Raw genomic sequence first — 27,757 nt, forward strand, 5'->3', positions numbered from 1 at the left:
ATGCCAAGATGTCACATGAAGGAATGGAATCAATCACAATGAGGAGTCTCCTTAATCCCAGAGAGAACCAGGCAAGGACGGTGAACGCAGTCCTTCACTTTATCAACTCCACAGGATTATATCTTTGGAAGTAGGAATGATCTGAATTCTGCATTCTCTGCCTGACCTGCGAGAGGCAGCAATGTGCCGCAAGGCATGCAGCCTGCCGGAAATTCATAAGAAGAAGAAGACGACACAACACTGTGAATCAGAATTTACAGCAGATGGCAGCAATACAGAATCCGGGTCTGTAAGCTTCATTTTGTCTATTGGAATTTTACCTGCTTTTCTGCTGGCCCTGACACAGTCATCAGCAAGATGTCTTTGTCAAAAAGGAGAAAAGTGGACATCGAGTGTAGGATTTTCCAAGAAAATGGACCAACTCCTATTTGTTCACTGAGGTGAATGAGAAACCTGTGTGCCTGGTGTGTATGCAGCAAGTTTCGGTGCTCAAGGAATTTAATCTTCGGCGACTCGGCATGGCGAAAAATACAACTTGCAAGGAGAACTGAGAAGACAGAAGATAAATGAATTGTTGGCAGGTTTGAGGAAACAGCAGTCTGTTTTCACCCGGAGCCGTGAGGTCAGTGATGCTGCAGTGAAAGCCAGCTACCTAATTGCTAGCAAAATAGCATTAGCATCAAAGCTGTACTCTGACGGGGAGTTTGTTAAAAGTTGCATGCTGAAGGCTGCAGAAATCATGTGTCCTGAGAGGCGACAAGCTTTTGCCAACATTAGCCTGACGAGGAATACCGTGGCAGACAGGATTTCAGAACTATCGACGGATTTGGACAACCAATTGAAATGCAAAGTGGAGTCATTTGTGACATTTTCTGTTGCAATTGATGAGAGCACTGATATTACGGATGTCGCTCAACTGGCCATATTTATTCGTGGAGTTGATGAGACTTTGACTTTGACTGTCACAGAGGAGTTTCTTGAGTTGGTCCCTATGTTAGACACCACAACAGCCGAGGACATTTTCTGCGCTCTCATTGGTGCGCTGGACAGGGTTGGAGTGGACTGGTCCCGTACTGTCAGTCTGGCTACAGATGGTGCGCCATCAATGATCGCGAAAAAGGCTGGTGTTGTGATAAAGTTTAAAGACAAATTACAAGCCACAAATGGAGGAGGTTGTTTTTGGACATTTCATTGTATTTTGCATCAGGAGGCATTGTGCTGTAAGTTGTTAAAAATGGATCACGTCTTGGAGGTGGTTGTCCGAACAGCCAGAGGTGTGAATCATCGTCAGTTTGACTGCCTTCTCAGTGACAGTAACATTACCCATGGCCTGCCATACCACACTGAAGTAAGATGGCTAAGCCGAGGTGCTGTGCTAAAGCGCTTCTTCCATCTTCGTGAGGACATCGGACAGTTCATGGAGAAAAAAGGTAAACCTGTTGTGGAATTGCAAAGCCCACAATGGCTGCGGGACCTTGCATTTATGGTTGATATTACAGAGCACTTGAATAATCTGAATTGTCACCCAGTATTATGACAGCATACGTGCATTCAAGTTGAAGCTCACATTGTGGGAGAGGCAGCTTGCCAGTGGTGACACTGCTCATTTCCTCTGTCTAAGAGATGTATGTGCAGCCAGCATCAATGCTGACATGAGACAGTACAAAGACAAGATTACGGGATTGCTGTGGGAGTTTGAGAAACGATTTCAGGTCTTTAGTGAACTCGAGACAGAATTCACAGTTTTTCGCTCACCATTCACAGTTAAAAGCTTCTGATGTGCCCTCCGACATGCAACTTGAAGTAATTGATTTGCAGTGTGATGTAGAATTGAAGGACAAATTTGCCTCTTTGGGCTTGGAAACATTTTATCAGCATCTCCTTCCAGACTACCCTAAATTAACAACACTGGCTGCAAACGTGTTGTGCATGTTTGGGACAACCTATCTTTGCGAGCAAGTTTTCTCAGTAATGAACATTAATAAAACAAAGCTGCTCACACATAAGCACCTAACTGACATTCTGAAATTGGCTGCTACTCAGGACATGATGCCTGATATTGATGCACTTGTGCAGGCTAAAAGATGTCAAGTTTCAGGAGCAAAGCAGGAATAAATCCTGTAAAATGCTGCTTTAAACATTGTTTGCACAATGAAAAAAGCAGTTAATAAATGAAAACTTGCTCTAGTAAATACTGTGAAATTCAGTGTTAGTCAACAGATTCACTACAAAAGTGTTTGGTTGAGTGGAATATTATTTCTAATGCATGCCATCCATGTTATGTATATAGTTTTTTAATGTATATATTTTATACACAAACAAAGTGGGTGACAACTTTATTTTCTTAATTGTCTGTATAAAATAGCTACTACTTAAGATTTAAAGGTGTGCAGAGTTAATTTAGATGTTCAGAATTACTTTCCAGATGTGGAAAATGGACTTCAAAAAATTTCTATATTTTGATGAGTTTGATTTTTTTTTAAATTCCAGGACTATGTTTTTAAGTTCCACATACTTGTGACTAAATATCTTGTACCATTGTACAATCACTGTGATCAGTTGTAATGCACAACGCACACAAATAAATGTTAAACTGAGGCAGTGTTGTTGAAATTGCACTTACTTTAATCTCAGGTTGTTCATAATATATTTTTTAAAATGACAGTTCATTACATATACAGATTTTTATAATATACTTGTTCTCCTTTGCACTAAAACATCTGAAAAACTTAGACTTATTGTTACTTATCGGTAACTGCGCTATAAGTTTACTGGTCCGGCCCCCTTGAGATCAAACTAGGCCGTATGCGGCCCTCGGACTGAAATGAGTTTGACACCCCTGCTCTAAACTGTACACAGATTAAAAGTTCAGTGTAATTTAGGTCTTTTATCACCACTACTGAAAGAGCAAAAACACAACAAGCAAACTAAATGTGTTTAAATTAATGCTACAACAGATCATTTCGGTATCAACACTGATGTCCACAATCACATGGCAGGACGTGCATTATAAAGTAAGACAAATTAAGTCCAACACATCATGCTGCAGTGTTTTTGCAGCCTGACACTAAAAGAAAACTCATGTTAGTTTTCATCACAAATTGACAAGAGAAGTCTGTCTGTTAGAATATAACTTAAGGGTTCTTGGATGCATCAAGATTTTGTTGTGTTTCTTTTTATTATTTTATCTAAAGAAACAGTTCTCCACATGTACTCCACATGTATACAACAAAATGAGTAAGAGGAGAGAAACCCAACAAAAAACAAGATTTCATCACAAAAAGAAACTCGGTGTCAGTTGTTTCATCATTTAAATCAGCACCACAAAGCTCTGCATCATGAGAGCAAAGCCAGATCTGAGGACCATCCAAAGAAAATAACTGTTTTGCATGCCTCTGACAGCCAGTGTACACAGTGTGAAAAGGGTTCCAAGCTGTTTTGTTTTTTTAATAATTGTTGTTTTTGATGCAGATAGAATTCTCTCCAAAGTCGCATCAATCATTGAGAAATGAATAACTCTTTCCAAATAGTTATTGAAGTCATCTGGTGAAAATATGTTAGTTTTTGTTTTTCTTCCATCGCAATAAATTCTTTTACAAATCATGCAGCCCTCGTTGAAAAGAAATGTAGGTCGTCAGTCTGACTGTTTACTGCTAACAGCTGGCCAGTTTAGTCATTTATTAATACTTAGAAACATGTACAACTTTGGACAAGATGAGGCACAACTCTATATAAAAACTTGTATTCATTTATCAATTATCCAAACCTGCTCTGTCTTATGAAGGATCACAGGGAGCTTTAGCTTCTGTCCTCTAACATTGGGCAGGAGGTGGGATGCATCCTGGACGGGTTATGAGTCTATTAGGGAGGTAGCACAAAGAACCAGACAATGCATGCTCACACCCTCACCTGTGGAAATTTAGAACACAGATTAACCAAACATGCATGTCTTTGGACTGTGGGAAAAAGCTAGGGGAGAATATACAAACTCCAGACATAACCACAGTAGACGAACAACCCAGAACTGTCTTGCTGTGAGGTACACTGTAACAAATTGATGTAAAAATACAGCATATTTTGTACAGTAATATACTGTTCTTTGTAAATACAGCTGAATACTGTAAATTCATGTGTTTTTAAATAACAAAATATTAACAGCAAGCTACCGTACAATCTTACAGCAGATGACAGTATTTTTCTGGTTTGGGTTGATTTGTACGGTGGCCGAGAGGTGCAAACCAAATTTACATAATGCAAAACACTTCAACCTCCAAGACAAATTTACAAGCGACAAAACACTTTTACAAGTCTCAAAACACTTTTACAAGTCCGAAAACACTTTTACAAATCCAAATGTAACCGGAAAGGGAATGTCCCAACTCCGGGATTGAACCGGAAGTGACGACGAGGAGCGGCTAATGCAACGGACTGCGAGCGGGTGATGTTTTGCCCGTTTTGTGGGGAACATATGAACCGATTGACGCGGTTTTGTTTTTCGTGTGGTCGGTCTTTAGAGTGTTTAAATGGCGCAGATCAGACCGACAGTGCATTAGCCGCTCCTCGTCGTCACTTCCGCTTCAACCCCGGAGTTGGGACATTCCCTTTCCGGTTACATTTGGATTTGTAAAAATGTTTTTGGACTTGTAAAAGTGTTTTTGGACTTGTAAAAGTGTTTTGTCGCTTGTAAATTTATCTTGGAGGTTGTAAAAGTGTTTTGCATTATGTAAATTTGGAATTTGGATTTGTAAAAGTGTTTTTGGACTCGTAAAAGTGTTTTGTCGCTTGTAAATTTGTCTTGGAGGATGTAAAAGTGTTTTGCATTATGTAAATTTGGTTAGCACCTCTCGGCCACCGTAGATTTGAGTGTGACTGTTGCTGCAGTCCGACCGTTACTCGTCTCGGCAAATCTTCCTGCACATCACCGCATTTAGCAAACAGCCAACACAAAGAAGTGACGAAATAGGTTTAAAATAGTATGTATCGGTGATTTTACTCATTACTGAGGGAAGAACTGGGAGAAAAGGAAGAAGTGAGGACGACGATTTTCGGCCCTCAGACCTGCAGGGACCACCTGTACCTGATCCATCCTGCTCCGGTTCACTAAACAAGGTAACTGTGATTTTTTTTTTAAAGTCAGCCTTACTTTTAATTCTGTCAGTCTATTTTATGTTTTATTCTTTGACAGTAACATAAACATAGCCAGTTAGTTACTGCTTGGTGTTAGCCACGAGTCGCTAGCATGAATGCTAACGTTTCCCACACTGTTAGCTAGCTGGCTAGCAGCTAGCATACTCCAATTTGGCTGCAGAGTGGACAAAACTTTGGGTCTTTCTTTTAAACCAGAGCAGGAAAATGAATTTCTAAGCCACCAGACCCAACTAGGTTAAGTTATCTATCTCTGTCTTTCGTGTAATTTTTGATCAAATATACAATGTAATGCTGCACTGATCTGTTATCAGATCTCCACATGTACTTGTCTGCATTCGACCATTTAGGTAATTTCAAGTTTTAAAAAGGTTTGTAGGATGTGTCATGTTGCTTTTCTCTCCACTTGGGAAAGGTAAACTTGCTTGTTATGCAAACCGCAGCAAAAATTAGATTTAAATGTGTACTGAACTAAACAGCTTGTTCTAAGTGGAAGCCTATGTTTTGCTTAACAATTTGAGTTTCCTGTTTTTGTGTGTTTGTTTTTTTGATGAATATGACAGTATGACAATATGACAGAGTTCCATATTAAGTTTAAGGGTTCTTTGTCTACCACACCAAATATATTCTTTCTTTGTCATTTCGTTGTAGGTTCTTTCTTGATATCAACCCTGAGAAGGGAACAAAGGCCAGCCAGGAGAAGGTGATGTTCCAGAGGTCAGGGAGCTGCTCCAGAAAAAGACATCTACTGTAAATCCCCATGTAGCCTCCTTTATAAAAAGACTGATGGACTCTGAGTGGGACTTCATGTAAACCCACAGCACCTCTCCACACAGAACCTCACTTTCACAAAGGAAAAGCCCCGTCTGCAACCAGATGTTCATGTTGTCATTCTAAGGTAACAAGTCTCAGTATTGTGTTTGGTTCATATAAAATACTTCAGTCCTGGTGTCTCAGTTTTGAAGTTCCAGGTTTGTTCCATGACTTGGTATTTATTGAACATGATCATGAGTTACGAAAGACTGATTCTGAAGGCAGGGTTCCTGAAATGTGATATGCAATTTTTAAACAGATTGTTGATAACCTGTTAAACATCATTCATTGTTTTTATAGCTTTTATTTTACAAGACTTGAATTACTTGAAATTTGTTAGCTGCTGAATGTGTTCAATGCAGTAGTTAAATAATTTAAATGATATATAGGTATCTTTTGTTACAGTTGAGGAAAAAGCCAAACGAATTGAAACCAAACGCTGTGTACCTGAACTAGAACATGCAGAATGAGAACCTGTTCAGCATGAGGAAATGATCGTGTTACTAAAATTTAATGGGTTTAATAAGTCAGTTTTTGAACTATGTTTGATACAGAGTTGGCTTTAATAAAAGCTTAATGTTGAAAAGTCATCTCTTGTCTGAGCCATTTCTATACTATGCTATTTCCTGGGGCTTTCATTTAGAGATGTGACATTTTTAAATCATTAGTTTTCAGCAATGTTACCCTTTATATCATCACATTCTCTGATATCAATTTTGTAGCAGTAAACTATTTATGAAGATTACAGTACAAACAGTAAAATAACAGCATAATGGCACCAAAATACTGACAGTAATATACTGTAAACATAAACTCTAAACAGCATAATACTGTAATACTTTTTTTCAGTAATAAACTGTTGTTGTAGAATACGGTAGGCTTACTGTAGAATAACTGCTCTGCTGGCAACTTTTGCTGCCAGCTCTTTACTGTAAATTTACAGGGAAATTTCTTAGAGTGTACTACTGCTGAGTATTAACTTACTATTTGCTCAAAAGTTCCAAATGCACAATTCTTGGCTGTGACAAACACATAAATTAGTAAACACTTGTTCATATGCTGCTTATGCTAAATAGCAAAAGCGTTACCAGAGTCTTGCATTGCTATGAAGACATGTGCCTGCACATTGGAAATGTCTCAGCAGATGATTACGCAAGTCATTCGTTTGTATTAAATTTCTGTGGGTCTCTTTATACCGGTGCAACACTTGATAACTTAGACTACAGTCCTAACATGTAATATGAAAGATAATCCAAGCTGTGCCCATAAAATAAGGCAGTATCATAACATGATTAAACCTCACAAACCAAGAATCTTAAAAGGAGAAAGTAATGAAGAACTTACATACACAAAGAAAAATGTAAATGCTGTAATTTAATATGATGCAAAGTCCGAGGCACATTCTGTTCTCTTTCATGTGTTTAACCAGGTGTTTCTCTGTCAGCTTCCTCTCAGCCACATGTGTGATCCTGACCATGTTTCACAGCTTCAGACCCGTCATTAGCGGTCGTCTGGCTGACGTCATCACACACAAAGACCAGATGATTCAGTCTGACTGAGTCTGCGTGCAGACAAACGCCCTCACATCCAACTTACTAATCAGCTTCATTCTTGGGGGGAGAGGTAACAGCTATTTCAGTAGTGAGCAGTCATCTGAAATGAACATATTTACAACAACCTTTGTGCTTTCAGTCAAGTCCAAGAATGACATTTTTTTGCCTGTTGTTGGGTCAAGAGAGCATCGAAGCAAGATTTATTCTGGCGATGAATTCAAGCTTGATGTCTCTCTACCACTACATATAAAAATGTTTAGCAAATAAAGCAAATGGTTTGAGTGGGGAACTAATAACAGAGGCATGACAGAAAAGGAAAGGCAACTATGGTCAGAAGTTAGTTTTTGCTGTGTAATGATGCATCTAAACCTTTAGATGGCAGCGGACTAACATCTTTGGTGGATAAAGACCACAAGTACATACTGTACAGAAGGTCAGTAATCAGCACACAGCATCTTGTCCAATAAATTAGACCCACGTGTCATTGTGCATCGGACACAGTGCAACATGTGCAACATGTAATCAATCAGATCAACTTGTAGCAAATAGTAATGTTTTTTCTGCACCTAATTTACTACATTAATGATTACATTGCTGTGTTCACAACATCCAGTTCATGTTGAGATACAATTGTACAAACTCCATAACGAGAAAATAACCGACTGAAATTTCTCTTTTTTCTTTTAATCTTTTCTAATTACATAATCCATCCATCCATCCATTATCTATACGCTGCTTAATCCTCACTAGGGTCACGGGGGGCTGGTGTCTATCCCAGCTGACTACAGTTCACCAGTCTATCACAGGGCTGCATATAGAGACAAACAATCACACTCACATTCACACCTACGCACAATTTAGAGTTACCAACTAGACTGTGGGGAGGAAGCCAGAGTACCTGGAGAAAACCCACGCTGCACAGGGAGAACATGCAAACTCCATGTAGAACGATCCAGAGATCTTCTAGCTGTAAGGCGACAGTGCTATCCACCGAGCCACTATGCAGCCTAATTACATATCTTCTAAAATTGCAGTCCCATTTTCATTACAGATTAGTTGCAGATTATTTAGTTGATTAAACAATCAATTGTCATGCATACATTTGAGTAACTGATCAAAAAACTGAAAATGCCAGTCACATCCTTTCAGAGCTAAACAATACCACCTTTTGTGTGAACAAACCCACAGATAATCCAGCAACTAGCATTTAAAACTATTAGAAAAACTCAAAATCAAGCACACTTGAACCAGTGGATTTTGAAATTTTTGAATCATAAATGTCTTTAAGCAGAACGTTTTTGCTGTTCAACCAATTAATAAGCTAACAGCATAAGAATGTGTAAGAACCTATAATAACAACTGCAATGTCATAACGCATTTACTATGATTTGAAAGTAATAACTAATGAAAACTCAACAGATTCCTCTTGTTCTCCGCAGCTTCACATCTTTTATCAAACCCTTTGTTCTTTTTGTAGCAGAAACAAATTACCTGTCAGTTCAGTGGTTTCATTACGTATTTAACAGCTAATGAATTTCTGCTGGTTTTTACACTATCGGGGACGTTGCATCATCACAGTGCCTGGTCTGCTTTCTGCTGAATCTGAAACATGAAAGCGTGACATATCGTTTCAATTATTCTCACTAAGAAGAAGTGACATAACACACGGAGATAACCACTCCCACACGCAGGGAGACCATTAATAGACCCAATGCATAATTTATCTGAACTTTGCACAAGGTTGACTAGTCCTGAAGTCACAGTAACCTTTTAGTTCACACTGATTGACTTGGGCTGCACTTCATTCTGGGTTTTTAACTTGGAGCAGAATCTTTAACAGCAGTCAAGGGCCTGTTTTAGAAAAGCAATCCTTCCTATACATAACGAATGTGATTAGTTTGTGAGTCCTACAACGCTTTTGCATGCTCATGTATGGGACATGTATGTAGTTTATTAGCGAAATTTATCCAAATGATGCACAATTGCGAATAACTATTAGAGCAGCCTTTCTTCATGGTTTCAGATGTATCATTTGAGATGATCTGCTACTGACAAAGCACCAAGATAGCAAATTTTGGGGGGGGGGGTATCAATTCATTGATACCTAAACCTTTGGCTCGAACTCAGAAATCTAATCTGCAACACATTATAACTTCATAGTTGAGGTTTTAATCTGTACTGTTGTTTTCCCCAAAAGCAAGGATCTGTAGCAGTTTCTGTTTGCAGCCAAAACACTGTCTGTGTGTGTGTGCGTGCGTGCGTGCGTGCGTGCGTGTGTGTAGGCGTGCAGAATGGTGTCTATGATATTAAAAATACAGTTATTATACTATACACAGTGTGGTTTCACTGCAAGAACAATTACGTTTTGTCTTTCCGTGGTGGTTTGATTCACTTTTTTGGCCGGAACACAAAACCCAAACAAGTCATAACAGTCAGTGAGTCACACTAAGGATTAGAAAACTCTCCGTCTACGGTGAGGAACAGTTCGACAGTTGCTGCTGCTGCATGTGCCGTCTGTGTTTCAGTGCCAAGTGATGTGAGGAGACGCTTCCTTATCCAGTGTGTTCTAATGCTGACAGCTGGGAGGAAGTGGGCTCACGGACAAGAAGCAGCTGCAGGTCAGGGGTCACATTTGGGATGAAACTGTATCATGTGAATCACGAAGGAGGCTGCTGGAGGTTTAAATAGACCCACATGTCATCGTCTCACTCTTGACTTACAGAAATATAAAGTACAGGACACTACTCTCAGAGGGGATGGTTTAAAGCTTCGCTTATCTAAAAAAGCATTTGCACCTGCAAGTGTTTAGTGTAGCATGAATTTATGAAGTTGTTTTCTGTCCACGTGCAGAGCTGCTGTAAAGCTCATGACTTAGCATGCACGTTCCAACAATAAATCCTATTTATTAAGAGTCTGGTGCTCAAAAGACTCCGGTAATCTGCTAATCGGGGTGTGGTTCAACCAAGATTTGACTGACAACAACATTTAACAACCCAGCAACTGTTGGAAAAGTCTGTACATGTGGAAACACATCACTAAGAAACCAATAACTTTCACAAAACAGCTAGCGGATTAACCGATTGGTCAATCAGCAGATGACAACAGTTTTAGTAGCTCATGTGTACACTACCAGTCAAAGGTTTGGACACAGCTTCTCATTCAGTGGTTTTGATTTAATTATTTTCTACATTGTAGATTAATACTGAAGGCATCAAAACTATAAAACAATACACATGGAATTATGTTTTAAACAACAAAGTGTTAATCTTCAGTATTAATCTACAATGTAGCAAATAATACAAATAAATAAAAAGCACTGAATGAGAAGGTGTGTCCAGACTTTTGACTGGTAGTGTGCTTAATTTGCTTAATCGGCCAAACACCTTTGAAATTGTTGGTTCAGCCTCGGAAATGTGTATATTTGCTTCTTTCTCTGTCTTTACAAATGAAATGAGTTTGTATTTTCAGCTGTTGGGCAGACAGGAGAAGTAATTAAGTGTCTCTTTTGGCTCTGGGAAACTGTGACTGTCAGCTTATCATCACTTTGTGGCATTTTATCGAAGCATTCAAAACAAATGCTCAGCAGATTAATCAGTGATGAAAATGCATAATAGATAAGGCAACAAAGTGAAAACTGTGCATGACATGAAATGTTCAGCTCACGAAAAGTGCTTTGAAAATCAGCCCATCAGGACAGAGTACGCAATATCTGTTGTATTTGATGTCACTCAGAAGACAACAGGCCCAATGTTTGTGAAATCCTAAAGATGGTATGCTTTCAATATTTTAATAGCAACTGGATGTTCTGTATTTAATGTGGGTGCCTCTTACTTTGAGCATCTCCCCGATGGTGAAAGTTTAAAACAAGAGTGCCAACAGGCAACAATCCCTTCCAGCATTATTGTTATTAATACAACAGTCAAAGCAATAAAAGAAGTTCTTAAGCTGCCGTCGAAATGACAGCGAACAGCAACAGAGTTGTAAATCAGCTGAAAGAACACACGGAGACTATTATCATTTCCAGACTTTGAATGTTTATAAAGGATAAGAGAATAAAACATACAAGTCAGTTAAAGCTCCCCTCTCTCAGAAGTTGAGTCGTGCTCAGATGATTTATTCATCGTCCCTGTTTCATTGCTTTTGGAGTTAGACTTCCTCCTCCTTCTGTCTTTGCAGTTATCTGTCCATGTGGGATGCATCACCAACATCAGTGCTGATATTAAAACTTCCAGATGACAAAAAGCAGGTCAGAGGAAACCGAGTTTCCTGACTATCAGCTAAAGGTCTTCGCTGGAGACACTGAGGAGTTGGATTAACAGGAGATTGGATTCTGATTTACTTGTGTTTTTGATTCACTGCAGCCTTTAATACATCCAGGAGATCCACTGGATGTTTTAAAGCTGCAGATGCAACCTTCCATAGAACTATACTGTGAGGGAGGGTGTGATAAACAACTTCCAGATTGGCTGCTCTGTATATGCAGTCCTTCCTTCCCTTATGCAAATCCAGCATCATATCCGAGGCAGGCAACAAAAGCTCCTGGCTCAGGTGTTTCCTGTGTGCTCCAGTGAAGGTGGCCAGGAAACTGTCCCTATGGCTGCTTTCACGACACATATGGTTTGTTTTAGACACATCCTCCTGCAACTTCCTCCTTCAGTCCAGTGTGCTGCAATAGCAGCTTGCAGAATCTGTTAGTCAACCTGTGTTATGGGACAAAGATGTTGAATTTCCCTGCTCTTTCAACATCCGATCTTTCAGATATTTCCAGATGTTTTCTCGTGACGAGCTGCAGTGGACAGATCTGCTGTGCCTATAATAAACGACGGATCCGTGTTTATCTCCCGGTTTGAATGAGACTCGGTGTGCCCCGAGAGGCTCGCTCATTGGAGGAAATTGGACGGGCAACGTAAGCGCTCGTCTTGAATGGGAAAATAGCAGAGGAGGGGAAAAAACAGGCTGAGCAGCAACACACACATATAGTGTGACAGCGGCGGCCACTGACAGACACACACGGACCGATGCAGCCTGAAGAAGGAGCCCAGTATCATCATTCTGGAGTAAACACGTTTCCGCCAGCAGGAGTTTAATCACAGGATCCGCGTCACTCCGAGCGCATTCCTCAGCAGCGTTTCTGCGCATCTCCAATCGCCAGTTTTATATAGATTTGTTTGTTTCCGCTCCAAGAGAAAGCGTCCACAGTCATGATCGAGCCACGACGGGCGAAGCGTTTCATTTGAAATTCTTGTATTTCAAAAAAAATAATAAATTAAAAAAAATTATAAACAGAAAGAGAAAAATGGACCAGCAGCTCTCCAAACCAGAATGCAGAAACATGGATTCGTGTCTGAGACGGCTGAAGCAAGAACTGGTAGGTTCTGTTGAGTCTACTTGTGTCATTGCAGGAACCACAGAGGGATTTTGTTCTACTTTATTCAGTACACCAAAAAATATATATGCTTTTGAGCGCAAAAAATCAAAATATCTTAGAATATGTCAGACTGCTGCACAATATGTGACACATTTCTGCATTTCTAACTCTCACATTCTGGTTTTTAGTTTTCAGCTGAGGCTGCATGTGTATCTTTTTAAATCGCATTAATCTGTGTGGGCTTAAAGCTCTGAGCACACCAGAGGCATGTGTACTCATCCCTCCGCTCTGTCTACACATCTGGGACAGATGTTTTAAGCTTAATGAGCTCAAGACAGTTTTTTTTCTTCTTTTCTTACAAGCAGGACTGTTCTCACTCTGTGGTGAGTGGTAGGTTCTGGGAAGAAATGGATGGATGGACGGATTTGCACTATTCCTGGTGTGTTGTAGTAGTAAATTTAATCATGTGTTGCAACAGACTGCTGGGAGCTCTTGCTTTCACAGGGGAGTGAGTGGAATTGGCAGTCACATTGAGTTTCATCACATTTTCATGCCTTGTATGACTTACTTAGACTCCATTATTTAGTATCCGCACGTCTGCTCTCCTCTAACAAACAAATTTTTTTGATGGTAACAAATTTCGAGTGCCATCTCCTTCCATCCTCTTTGAAATGTAAAAATAAAATCTGTAAGCTGCACCCTCACGCCCAAAATCATCTGGCAGTGACACACTGCAGACCCATTTTCAAAGGAGCCTTAACTGGCACAGATTTCATTTGGAATCATCTTCAAAGCAAACACAGATATTTTTTTCTTTCTTTCTTTCTTTCTGTCCAGCCACTGACCTTCAGAAAGGCCTCGCATGGCTTCATGTTTTGCAACATAATCTGCTCTGTGACTTCTTGAGCCTCCGCTCTAAATTAGCCACACGTCTGTGAAGTGGTTCTTGAGATTTCAGGGGAGGAGGGGGAGTTGACATTGATGCCAGACGGACATGTTGCGTTGTAGCTGCCACATAGCAGTTTGGTAACATAATAGAAAAAAAAGTGTCATGCCACGCCGAGGATCAAACACGAGAACAGAGAGCAGATGCCGGTTAAAAAGCCGAGGCAGTCTCCTCCTGCACAGAGCCATGTGGGATGCAATCTGTTGTTCAGAAAATACGGCCGCCTATGCCAAGGTTGTCACTTTTCTTTGCACTGTGACTGATTTTCATCCAGTGCTCACTAGAGAGAGGTAAACCGGCTCCATCTGCAGCACGGAGATCACAAACATCTAACAACCGACTTGCAGCTGCGATGACAAGTCAAGTAGCTCTTCAGCATCAGCAGTGATTTGGTGGCTTTGAAGCCTGCGCTGTCGTTTTTTTTTTTTTTTAAAATGGACCATGCCAGTTGTTGTGCATGTTTTGGAACATTTATCGGAAATCACACACACCTCAAATCTGTCCTAGCCATTCTGTGAGCCATGCTGCTGTGTTTCCATTCATTTGTGGGCTGCAAAAGCTGATCAAACTGCATAATCCGTCATACCCAAGCTCGAGTCTGGGTTCATTTCTGTTAAAATTACATTGTGCAGCCTAAGTGCACATTGATTTGACTTCAGTACATTATAACATCATGTACAGTGACTTTGATGAAATGAATGCAGACTTCACAGTCAGTGGGGATTGCACAGCTCAGGCAGTTTACAGCAGCTAATAATCAGACTGAATAGCCGTTAAGTTTCAGCTCCATTATTGACTGTGTTTTCTGCTGGGATGAGGGTTTTGTTTTGTTTTTTTTTTTTAATCCATCCGGCCAGCATTACATTTCAGTTCACAGAGAAGCTCTTTGCTATCTACACTGACCACATGGGTTAAAAAAATATGCCTGCTCTTTCTGGAAATTGGCCTGTTACCACCAGTATAGCTGCATCAGACTTTTTGTGGTCATGGTTTCTCTTCAGAAGAAGGCATTCTCATTCTTAAGTCAACCAACAAAAAGAGATGTTAATGAGCTCAAAAATATGAGATCTAGAGCCTGGTTAAGTTTTAGGCGTCTTCTTACTGTAATCTGTACAGTACAATACTCAAAAGTTTGATAAAGTGGTGCAGCATGCTCTGGAAATTGGCTAGCGAGACTTTGATGCTTCAGAAAAGGAGCTGAAACATGTATTGCAAAAGCACTGGTGTGATCTTTTCGATCTTCACCCTAATATGCTGTGATACTACTGATTAACAGTCACGTCAAAACTGGAAAATCTACATAGTTAAAGGCTGCAGCGTCTGCAGAAAAACGTGAGCGTGGCATTCAAAGTTTGTGTAAAAAGTTACGTAAATTACAACTGTCACTGACACTCAACGCTCCACACGAGACACGTCGAAACCCAAGACGTGTTGCCCTGTCAGCTCTAAAAGAAGAAGAGTGAGTGAGGGGTCGGTCGGGGGCGTCAGTCTGCGTGGGGGCAGAGTCAGGTCACGCTTGAACATTCGACCCACAACCTGGCAAGGCCTGGGGTCATTTCTGCAAGCTGCTGACCACATCTAACACACCGAAGACGCTACAACTCCAACCTTACAGATTGGGTTTCGAGTCGGGAATGCATCATCATTTTTCATCCATCTATTTGTGTGGCTCTAAGTGGAAAGTGTCTGTCAACAGGCTGTCAACTTCAATTTGTTCTTTTAAATGTGCTACAAGCCTCTATTGAAATCCAGAGGATATAATGGCAATAATGAAATATTTTTGAGCTCATGGGTGAGTCGTTAGTCGTGCAGCAGACAGACAAAGAGTCATGCAAAAAGACAACATAAGCCCTTCCTGCCGACTTGGAGTTGAAAATACTGACATGCCACTGACTCATGTTGTCTAAATGTAGGGTTCACACCTGCTTAGCAGCGTCAGTTCAGACGCTAAAAGATAAATCAGAGCTTTTGATATCATCACCGCTGAAGCTGATTTCTCATGCATCATGCTGCTTCACCGCTTTCACACCTGAGGCGAATTTCAAACACACCTTTGGAATTCAACACCAAAGCCAGAAAACATGAAGTCATGAAATCTGAGAGAAATACCACACGAGTGCCAAACCTGTAGAGTGTATCTGGAAAGTTCTTTGTTACCTTTTGGGGCGTTGGATCTGAAAACTTGTACACAAAGCAGGGTAGTGGTTTAACTTTAAGCTTGTTTGTTTTGTGCCTCCCTCATGGCTCCTGTTCTCCAAAACGGCCCTTCCTTCCCCCTCAGCTAAAATAGGCCCGACTCTCGGCGGCAGCTGTGGGGTTTGTGTGGGTGATCATTGTGTCTGAGATGGACCACGAACCTTTAACAAAGACTGTTTGTCATTATAGGGCCTGCGTGTGTAACCTGCTTTTTCATGGTTCACAGAATGGAAAATGAAATCACTGCCCAAGATATCAGATTTATTTAGAAGCTTTTGTTTCTTGAACAGTTGAGTTGTGAATTATGGCGCTGCTGTGGCCACACACACAACCCCCCTAATGTTAGATCCAGTCCTGTCCCTCCTCTATTTGCTTTCACTGAAAGAAAAAAAAAGTGCTTTATTTCTCATGGGTACTGCTCTCACTGAGGTTTAAGTCAATATTCTCTATGCTCTTTGGTTGCTCTGTCTTTGGAGCCTTCCAACTACATTTTCTCCAGCATCATTGCTTCATCCATGGCCAAAAGATATGCTATTTATGGAACTGCTGTCCTGTTTCTGCTATTAAAACGGAAGAAGTGCTGTATAATGCTATAAACCAATAATAATTTATATATTTTGGGGCCATTTAGGGGCAGCAGAAATAACTGTAAACACAATTTTGACACATGCAACAGACACGGAGCAGCACTATAATAAATCCATTTGGAGTTGTGTTTCTGACCTCCACATCAAAGTATGTCCAATATTCACTCTGCTTTTAGCATTCCCATTTCCAGAGGGAATTATCCATCTCTTTAGCAGCTAAATGCTCCACTTTGTTCACCAGATAGTCAATAACTTCAACTGGAAAAAAAAAAAAAGCTGTCTGACCCGAAATGGTGGTGCAAACAAAACATGCTATTTCTCTGCATCCCCTTTTATTTTACAGCAGTCGCTACATAAAGCCGTTTTGTCCACGATATCCAACAAAAATGCAATAAAAATTCCCACTGTAGTTATAACTCATCACCTCTAAAACAGTACTAATTACAAATTGCCAAACTCACCTAAACAGGACAGAACATGAGCTTGATAGTGTAACACATTAAAGACTATGTAAGCCTTTCACTTTAAGCAAAATGACTTTCAAACAAAGAAATAAATAAAACTTGTCCGGAAATGCGTGCATGATTTTAAACTCCCTTTGATGTTAGAAGGGGCTGCAGAATCGTCGCACTTTCACTGCCCACACACGAGGTGCTGACGTCAACCGCTGAACTATGAAGTATCTATGTAACGATTATTGCCTCCAGTTTAGATTATGAGCCAGGAAGGCAACAGATTGGGTCCCAGACTGTCTCCAAGAATCATCTGCCAAAGATGATGATACGGATCCTAATCATCCCGCGTCTCCCAAAGCAGCATCGTTTGTGATGCCGTAAATGAGCTCAAGCAGGAAACAAGCCATTAAACCACCTCCCAGCTCTAAAAAGGACGTTAGGGAGTCTTTGCTGGGCAACGGGTCCGAGAAACAGTAATAGATTTGGCCTACATTGATTTGGTTTTAAGATTTCCCATTCTCTTTTACCCTATGGTCTTGCCACAATGGAGGATTCTGCACCTTAACATTTACTTACAATGTCCGTGCAAGAAACAGTATGACTGCAAAATGTAACCTACAGCTCTGCAGAATCATTAGAAAGCTCTTGTTCTTATCTGATGTGAATAGATTGAATATTATGAACCAATCTTTTGAATCTTATATATGTTAGACAAACATAAGAACCATAAAATACAGTCAGTTCAGGGTCATGTTGAATATCAATAGTAGTAAATTTGGGTTTAAAAATACTGTAATTTGTTGGGACATCATACAAGAGGCATTTGTGTCCCAGATTCTTTTTTTGGATTATTCACACATCTTCCTCTCCTGAATGCAACCCCGAGGGCATTCAGACTGAAACAGAGTCACTACATAACCTTCTCTCGTCAAAGAGGCATTCATTGCCGTGTGCACAGTAATTTATTTCTTTCAGTGAATGTTGCACAGCTTTACTGCTCACTTGATCGTGACCTCAGGGCTGTCCACGGCAGTCCAGCCACAGAGACCCTCTCTGTATGCCCCCGGACAGAGACCCTATTCCTGTCCTTGACCCACACAGCCCGCTATTCATTTTTAATTAGGGGTGGAGGTGGAAGGGAGGGTGGAGCACACTGTAGCTGCTGCTGCAGGCCAGCTCCCACCAAACAGGAAGACCTTTTGGGTCTGATAACCTTGCCCTCGCTGTTCCCTCGCCCTCCAGCCAATAACATATAAACAACAACAGTGAATAGCTGGTGCTTTATAGCCAGGAGAGAGCAAGAGTTTGTTCTGGATTTGTCGTTTGTGCGTTTATTTTTCACCCAATAATTCTGCTAATGAGGACAACATAAAGCAAGGCTGCGCCTTTAAAAATAAAAAAAAGGAACAGTCGCTTCATTCAAATACGGCAAGTCTGGACATGTGTGGATGTGTGCGCTCAGTGTATTTGTACAGTGAATTTATTTTTCCCTGCCTAACTGACGGAGGTAATATCGAGGCCACGGTGAAGGCAGGGACCTCCATCTCAACAGACAGCAGGGGAGAAGCATTGATTTATTTATACTTTGTGGTATTTAATTCACTTGCATGCATATTGAATGGTTTTCTGGGTGCATCTGCGCAGTAGATGGATCTAGATTCTTTTTTTTTCTTTAATTAAAATGCCCAGAACTTTTTAATAAGCCTCCATTCAACATTAATTCAAGACTGCCAGCCATTGTTCTTAAACTTTGAAGCATTCAGTCCTTGATTAGCAATTATGTCTGGTTGGCTGGCATCACTGCAGCCAGAAGAAAAAAGTAGGGGGGGTTGAAGGAGGAGGGGTGAGATACTCTGGACAGTCCCTGTTTATCTTTCATTCATTCAGTAGATTTTCACTCGGCTTGCTTTTTTTAAATGATCTTTTTATAGAAAAACACGCTCAATGGATTAAATGGCTGAAATACTTGAAGGCTTTGGTTCAAAAAGAAGATTTAACCAAACTTCACAAGGCTGCCTTAATGATGCGAGTGTCTCTGGGCAGTGCGGCGATTCCCTGCAGCCCCAGTTTCATCCCAGTACTCTTATTTAATTAGATTAGACTGACATTATTTCTCATCTCCGTTTTGCTGCAGAAGACCGTACGGTGGTCATGTGGGTCCTGGCAGGGTGTCGTCTTCTGGGTCTTCGTCCTAACGAGGCCTTCAGCTGATTCACACATTGTTTAAAGTGAGACATCTCAAGATTTGTGTCTTAACTAGAAAACTGCCGCAGGACATTATTTTAAAGTCACTTTTAGCATCCTGAGTAAATGCCAGAGTGAAGGTTGAAAAGGCTGACATATTCAGGCCACAAAGTTCAGCTTTGAAATGGCAGTAGTGGAGCGCCTGGAGTTAGCTGGCATGGTAAAGGTAGAATAATAGGGTTTAGTTTACTACCACCCCTATGTTTGTTCTCCAGAGTACAATATGAATTATTAATATAAGCTTAGAATAGAAATGCCAGTAAACAAGTCTGGGTCTTTTTAAATAACTGTGGGGAGTGGCTGCATTTTGGAGTATAATGGAAGGGTTTTTGGTTAGCATGTTCGAACAGGTGCGGCTCTTTCAGACTGCATGGGAATCTACTGCTTAGGGGATAATATTTCACAAACAAATTTAATGCATTTAGGTGGTCCAGATTTCAGTGGCAGCTTGGAGTGCAGTAATCCCTCAGCTGATCCCTGCATAAACTTTACTGAAACCACATGCCTGCCTCTGAAGATGCGGCAACAATGCATAACTCGGCACGTCATCTTGTCTTCAGTCTCGTTGACCTTTGATGTGGAGGAAAGTAAACCATAATTATATGCTCTTTCCCAGCCTCTCCCAGGACACAGACAATTACGGCTAATGAAGTCAGCCATATGTGGAAGGCACAAAGACAAGAGACAACCTGATTGTGCTAATTACACGTACCTTCACTGCCTAATTCAGCGAGGCAGCGGGAAGCTCAGAGCCTTTTGTTCCCAGCATGTGCATTGATAGGCTTATTATCTGATCTAAGAGGTTATTCATGCCCCTGTGCACCTACTCAGCCATATGTTAGTGGCAAGCAAAGTGTTTTAACCCAGAGCTTTGATGGTGAAGTGTACTGTGTAAGTGTCACGGTGCGGTTCATGTACAAGGACCTTTGATTGTTTACTACAGTTAATAGATATTTATTCAACAAAATTCTGCTTTTGAATTTTATCAAGGAACATCCCTGTGCTATAAAGAGTATCTGCTTTTTTCTCTTTCATGTTGTTGGAAACTGAATATGTTTTAGTCATATATAAAGCAGAAATCTCCGTGTGTTCGTAGAAAAATTTATGAAAAATAAATGTGAAATTATTGATTCAAGTGATGATTCAAGGAAAAACTATTCTATACTGTCAGAATAATCTGTGATAAAATTAATCATTGTTTGCATATAGAATGTAAGAAAGCATACTAAATCCAATGTAAGAAATTATTTAGCTGCAATTGATATTTTGAATGTGACTGCTCACATGTCTGAAAAGATGAAAAAAGTACACATTGTGACTAGCCGTTAGATCCTGACTGATCCCGTCTTCATGTCATGGATAATTAATAATGAAGTAACTGATGAAGTTACTTCTCTTGTTGCAAGTGCTGATTGATGCTGCCAGTAAGACTCCTACAAACCGCTTGTGCCATGTTGAAAGTGATGCAGGAATATTTCTAAATCTGATCTAGTAAGGCTGGCAATGCAACACTTTTGGAAAAGTTGTTAGTGTCCTCATTCAGATGAGAAGCCAACACGTTAAGATGTTGTGAAATTAACAGAAAGGAGTGCATGTCTGAAAGGGGCTTTAGAGGAAAACTGCTTGACAAGAATCAGGTGGAGGACGTACAAACATCAGGTGTAGTGAGATGAAATGAACGTTCACCTTGCTTTTCTGACAAATGCACAGTTGGTGAATTTGCTGCTACTTGAGCAGAGAATGAAATTTACATCACGTGGATCCATGCGGAAATGTGGAAACCATGGCCTTAATTAGCCTTAACAGTCTACAGGGTTGTTTGATCAGTGCTTTTGGCTAAAGAATATAACGTTCTCTCAGTGACTGATACTCAGCAGGTATAGTGTTTGCCAAGCTACACAACTTAGATGAATATATATAGCATTCTAACACTAAAACACTATTAGGACGAAAACAAAATACAGCTGAGGCCGTCAGATAATTCGTTAGTTTTGCATCCATCTGGTTATAAATCAAAGCACTGGACAACTTAAATTTTGTATCATAATAGCTCTGCAAGTCATTAAACTCCTTCTGCAGGGAACATAAGTATCTGCACCAGATTTCATGGCAATCCATCCAGTGATTGCTGAGATACATTACTGAAAAATAAACAGAACAGTGTAAATCTCATGGTAGGTCAAGGAAAAGCCAAGGAATTGCCTAAACTAGTAGGCTTTATCTTCTGGGGAACTTGAATGTCTTGGAAACCTTTCATGGTAGATTTTAGCCTGGACCATAGCAGACCGGCCAACAAACTGTCATTCTTAGAGCAACATCGCTATCTTCACCAAGAAAAGTCAATATCTAACTTATGAATTCAGTAAGCTAAACAAATTGGAGGCATAACTTTAAGGTAGAGTTTTTTTTAACAGATTTTTGCCCTATTTTCCATTGCTAGAGTTGTATATTATAATCTAAATGTCGTCCAGGATTGTTTATCTTTCACATTTGTCAGTTTTCCCAGATACTCCACATCCTGCAACAATGATCCCGTCTCTCACGGTGCTTATGCATCTCTTTGTTTATGATGCCGGACCGTCAGTTGTCCTGCGCAGCTACTTTTCCCACCCGGGGTCAAAACAATCACTGCTCCCCCAAGATTAAGTATCACAGCCTGGTGCTGTTGCACCTACATCCTACCACCCTTTCCCCCCCTCCCGTGTTCTTATGGTGTCATCCATAATTGAAGCCATCAACAGTTTTCTCTTCGACATCTAAACATATGGCGAGGGATCCCTCCCCATCAACCCTCCCCCCTACTCCCCCCTCTCTCCCCCGCCGCCTCCCTACTTACATCCCTGCTCACCCTCTCCCACTCTCACCCGCCCCTCCCCACTTGCCGTCTCCCCTCGCTCCTCTCATTGTCAGTCTGTTTCCGCCTGAGTGACCCCACTCACCCCCGCCTCCCCACGCCATTTGGGGATTATAGTCTAGATGGGCAGCGGTGATTGGCTGTCACTCCCAGCGGTGTCCCTCGATTGGAGGGAGATACATATAGGGGCAGTCGTACTGATCCGTTTGAAAGGTGAGAGACAGTGACAGGCTGTAAGAGGTGCGGACTAATAACAAGGGAGAGACTGAAAGGGATATCTGTACCTGCTGCTTTGTTGAGACCTTGCTGGAGGTAAGGTGTGGGCTTTTGTTCCTGAAATTTATGTTTTGTAGAATTAGCTGCAAGTGTAGTGGTTGAGACAATTTTATGGTAATTTAGTGCTAAAAAGCTGATCTCAACTAGCCATTTTAATCTCACATAAGCATCCTGTGTTCTTTGTTTTAACACGCATTCTGTAAGTTTAGCTGAAAGTTATTCGCTGTGGCTCACTGACAGTGTGGTTCATATGGAAATGAAATTATAATCTCCTGTGGGTGTGCTCTACAAACTTCTCACCGACATTTCCCACACACTCTGGCAAGTTTTTCAAAATTCCTTGCATGCTTTCTCTCATCTTCCCACAGATGATTTATATTTAAAAAAAAAAAAGAGGGGGAGAGCTCCCAGCAGGTTTACTCATCAATCAGTTGCAGCATTTGCCAATGTGTGTATCATCTTAAATGATAGAAGATGTTGTATCTACAAGAGTGATTCAAAGTCAGGGTTGAAGTGTTTGATTACTCAAGCCTGTAAGTTAAAACACAGGTCAGGATGCTGCCTCTGGGCTTTCTGTCTGCCTTCAAGGAGAAGACAGTTAGTCCAGGTCACATGACGCAGGCTCTTAAACAGATGAGAACAGAAAGGAAAGAGGAGGCTGAGGAGGAATAGGGAGTGTATGACTACTGCTGCATAGAGGGAAGTACGAGTGAAGAGAAAGCTCAGAGGAGAAAGCAAATATGAGATAAAACAAATGGAAGGAAAAGGAAAAATGGAGATAGTAAGAGTAGAAGAGTGAGAAAAAAACAGAAAACTGGTCTGTTTTACAGCTGTCACTGGTTGGATCCCCTCTAATACACTGGCCATATGGGACCCTGGACTGTCATCCAAAACTAGGTCACATGACCACATAATTAATCAAGGTGCACAGCCTGAAACCCACGAGAGAAGAACAGAGTCTAACTACCAGAGGTAAAATACAGGCTTATTGCTAGGATTTTTACTCAGGACTTAATGTATTTAAGGTACCTGATAGTGACTGTTGATAGCGTGCAATTAGATTTATGCTGTTGCTGAGATAAATGATGAACATGGGAGGAAATCGGTCGCTGATGGATGAGATGGAGGCCGAGGACTCAAATTATTGAACTGAGCGCTAAAAGGTCTTTAGTTGGGAAGCCAAACTGGACATTTGCTGATTATTTGTCTCTCCCTCTGTCTCTCTGCAGCTTTCTATGAAAGAAGCTGGAGATGGCCTCCATGCTCAGATGAATTCAATGATGGGAGCCCTCCAGGAACTCAAGCTCCTTCAGGTCCAGACCGCGCTAGAAAGCCTCGACATATCGGGGCGGCCCATTAACCGAGGAATTCCAAATCCGGCTCCAGCGGCTCCTCCAGAACCACCAGCCACAGCAGCTTCAGGAAAAGATCCCTGTTTGAGGCAAACCATGTCTGAAGAACCCAGCCCGAGTCCAATGCCAAGCCCGAGGCCGTCTTTGGACAGCAGACACACCTTTAGTCTAGATGATCATAGCCCATCCCGAAACAGAAGCAGCCTGGGAACCTCGTCTTCATCTTCTTCTTCCTCGGCGTCCAGCCTGGAAAGTGAGAGTGACAGTGAAAGAACTGAAAGAAGTGCAAGAAGTGAGAACGACCTTGAGTCTATACCCAAGAGGTGGTCAGGATACGCTGCCCCTCAGGTGGATTTCTACGGACCAGCGGTGGGGAACCCTCCACCAGAGCCCTACCCTCACCCACAGGCTCCCCGTCGTGCACAGGCACTGGACCTGCCTGGGATCCTGTACAGTCTGTCCAGAGAGGGTCCTTCCCTGGATAGCGACTACTCCCAGGACAGCACAGACGACGCTAGCGACTGGACTTCTTCGCTCATGAGCCGCAGCCGCAACCGTCAGCCTTTAGTGCTGGGCGACAATGTGTTCGCGGACCTCGTAGGCAACTGGCTGGACCTGCCTGAGGTGGAGAGGGAAGAAGGAGAAGAAGAGGAAAGGAGGAAGAGGAGAGAGGAGAGGACAGTGGACGGTGGGGTGGATAGACCGGACACCCCGGCTCACCCTCTCCGCCTCAGCCGCTCGCAGGAGATCTGCAAGAAGTTCTCGATCACCACGAACATCTTCAAGAAGTTCCTGCGCAGCGTCCGGCCCGACAGGGACAAGCTGCTCAAGGAGAGGCCCGGCTGGATGGCTCCCGAGCTGCCAGAGGGCGACCTCTTCAAAAGGCCAAAGAAACTGGCTCCCAAAAGTTCAAAAGGCAGCTTTTATCTTCCATTCTGGGCCGGTGGACAGCAGGGCAAAGGCAGGCCGTGTCTGCATCTAGCTGAGGCAGAGAGGAACCACCACCTCCATCACCCTCAGCACCACCAACACCTCCCTCAGTTCCACCAGCAGCCATTTGCAGGGATTTATTTAGACAGAAGGCAGCCCGGGACTGGTCTGGAAAAAATGCAGCCCTTGTTTGACTACAACACAGCTGTTTGGGTCTGACAGTGAGTCTCGGGCCAACAGACTGCCAGTGATGCCAGATTGAGTGTGTGACAGGTGCAGGGGGATTTTGGCTGTGATTGTGGGGAGGGAATGAATGAATGAATGAATGAGAAGCTTGGCTACAGTTATCTTCCAAAAATGAACTGATAAACTTCACACCCACAACATGTTTCTCCTGCGACAGAGAGATTATCAGGGCAACAATTTGTCTGACAATCTGAAACCCTAAACCTCGTTTGCTGTGAGTGTACGAGTGCGTGCTGGAGAGTGTCTGAGACAGAGTTTGACTTTTTCAGGATTTATACTGCAAGTTTTGTATTATTCAAGTTTCTTCACACGTGTGCATGTATGACTGGATTCTCTGGTTGTCTTAAAAGACGGTACTTTGAAATGGAGATCTTTCTCAGAATGTCACCATCAATGCAGATCTTTATAAAAAATCATCCACAGACTTTTTCCACTTCTATGCTACAGGGCATACTCTCATATATCTCACTTCTTTGCATCTATGAATAGTAACACCAACTGTTGAATTGCATGGTTACGGTTTTTATAAGTGATACTACAAACAGCTGTTACCGAACGCACTGCCACTGAACAGACCTAAGCTCCCTTTTTGTTTCCAAAAAACTTTGGAAACTCAGGTTTAACTAAACTCATCTCATTCACCTTTCTCAGGGAATGAATGCCACGCAGGAGAAAACCATGAGACACTGCCACATTGAAATGGGTTCCAAATATAGTTAGAGAGAAGTCTTGCCTGATCTTATCTTGTTTAGAAAGACATAGCAGCAATACGGTGCATGACTAGTTCAAGGATTGCACGTTAAATTTCGTCCCTTGTAATCAGCCGTGTTGTGCTCGCCGTTATGTTCGAAGCACTCTCTTTTCTTCTCTGCCATGTCAACACGGCAAATGTTGAGTCAACTGAAAGTCCTCTCGGGCTGTTACACACAGAGAGGAGGGGGAAAAGAGATGGCACAGCCAACCATGAGCACTGACTAACTGACAGCCATCTGGTACCCGGACATTATGTAAAGCATGTTTGCCACAAGCTCGAAGAAGACGCAAAACAGGCTCGTTTAATCCCAAAGTTTTGTGAATGAACTGAACGATGGCGATGGTGTTACATACTGTATATACAACGGTAAATACATTACAGGACTGTAACAGTGATGGAGCAAGTGAGAGCGGAGGTAAAGACCCATAGTTTGTGTTAGCCAGGGTGAAGTAAATGTACAGAACATTGTACATAAATGTCATCAACCAAACAGCAGCAATAAGGAACATTTATTGTAATATCCCATCGCATGATTTTTATTATTCTGCACAGATAAATATGTCACAGCAACAGCTCTCAACATAACATGTAAGCAATGCCACAGCACTTGTACTTAAAACACAAACTGATAAGTTTATCTTTGACTGACAGTATTTATTCTCTTGTATCGTATCTTTCAGTGTGTTTCCATTTCAAGCATAACAGTTCAAATCAAACAACAGCTTCCTTCACAAATTCCCTCAGGATTAAAGATGACACTGCCGGCTCTGACTCAAACTCGCTTTTGTTTTGTTTTTTATAGCGGACCATTGTTATGCAAGGACAATCTGATACTCTTAACTTATTATGAAAAAAAACAACAGTTGATTTCATTCAGTTTTAAATGTGATACCAGACCAATCAACTCAGGCAGCAGGGATTATAGGCCTCCGAGGTCTTTTGAGTGTCTTGGCCGGTCAATCCATATGGTGCTGTCTCAGTATTCAGGTCAATACATACTGCACATTCAGAGGGTCCAACTAACACACACGGACGCTTTCTGCTGAGACAGCGTTGCCACACGGCGCAGTCTGAGATGTCATATCACACAATATGTGTATGTAAATGTAACATTTATTTCTTCCTATTAAAGCTGTCTAGGTGTAATTTTCAGCACTGTTGTTGATATTTTTCATCAGGGTTCTGCGAACCTTCAGTAGTGATTATGCGTCATGTGCACTGTAAGACTGTCACTGACTCTTTGTAAATTAAATCTGTTCTCAGAAAGAAATGTCAATCTGTGATTTGACTTTAGTTTTGTGCATACATTTGTGATATCTGTTTATTACTCCGCCAAGGAGGTGGAGCCTCGGTGGAGTTATGTGATGATCGGCATTGGCTTGTCTGTCTGTGTCTTTTAGCAACATTGCTCAAAAACAGAGTTACGGATTTGGATGAAATTTTCAGGGAAAGTCAGAAATGACACAAGGACCAATTGATTAGATTTTGGCACTGATTCTGCTTACAGTCTGGATTTGTTAAGGATTTCAGCCATCAGAAATGATACAAGGAATGAGCAGCCTTGGCAGAGTACTGCGCTCTCTGAGTGCTTTTCCAGTTTCATTTTTGGAACATCTTGTCAACTGTGCTTTTCAGCAAGTTTTAGACAAAGAGCATCCTGGTAAAAATGCTTAAGCAACAGCAATACAGAACATATCAAAATTTATGACAACAATAATGATAGTATTTTTTTTCTAAAATCTAAACAAATCATGTTTTTGTGTTATGAAGGAATAGACATAATCCCAGACTGTCAATCTATTTCTCTAAAAGCTTTTGGTGCAGGACATTATGACATTGTTTAGCATCAAAAAATATGGTCAGGATTTATAAAAATTAACTCTTTTGGTCCATAAAGTAGCTTTTCATATCATATACATATTTAGCAGATATACAGCCCTTACTTGTTGAAACATTTTTGTAGTTTTATGTATCATCACTTTCACACAAACATGCTCATTTAATTTAGTTAGATTTAAATTTTTTGTGTGTTTGATTT

At 41.3% G+C, this 27,757-nt stretch overlaps 1 protein-coding gene across 3 annotated transcripts; it reads left to right on the forward strand.

The window, feature by feature from the left end:
• The first annotated feature begins 246 nt into the window (after nucleotides 1-246).
• On the forward strand, nucleotides 247-26,995 carry inka2 (inka box actin regulator 2). 3 transcript variants are annotated; one of them, XM_023282691.3, is made up of 2 exons: nucleotides 247-1,430; nucleotides 23,667-26,995. In XM_023282691.3, the coding sequence occupies exon 2, from the start codon at nucleotides 23,673-23,675 to the stop codon at nucleotides 24,936-24,938; it is 1,266 nt and encodes a 421-aa protein (XP_023138459.1). In that variant the 5' UTR covers nucleotides 247-1,430; nucleotides 23,667-23,672; the 3' UTR covers nucleotides 24,939-26,995. The 3 variants fall into 3 exon arrangements, with proteins under 3 accessions (XP_023138459.1, XP_023138383.1, XP_035810099.1); XM_023282615.3 differs by lacking the exon at nucleotides 247-1,430 and adding an exon at nucleotides 12,175-12,879; XM_035954206.2 differs by lacking the exon at nucleotides 247-1,430 and adding an exon at nucleotides 22,351-22,473.
• Nucleotides 26,996-27,757: the final 762 nt, after the last annotated feature.

The sequence above is a fragment of the Amphiprion ocellaris genome, chromosome 5 (assembly GCF_022539595.1).
Source record: "Amphiprion ocellaris isolate individual 3 ecotype Okinawa chromosome 5, ASM2253959v1, whole genome shotgun sequence".
Taxonomy (NCBI): Eukaryota; Metazoa; Chordata; class Actinopteri; family Pomacentridae; genus Amphiprion; species Amphiprion ocellaris.

Excerpts from the sequence above, each read along its gene's own strand:
- inka2 (XM_023282615.3), top strand. The coding sequence starts at position 12,808 with ATGGACCAGCAGCTCTCCAAACCAGAATGCAGAAACATGGATTCGTGT. Across the intron at positions 12,880-23,666 it reads GACGGCTGAAGCAAGAACTG|CTTTCTATGAAAGAAGCTGG; the intron begins GTAGGTTCTGTT and ends GTCTCTCTGCAG.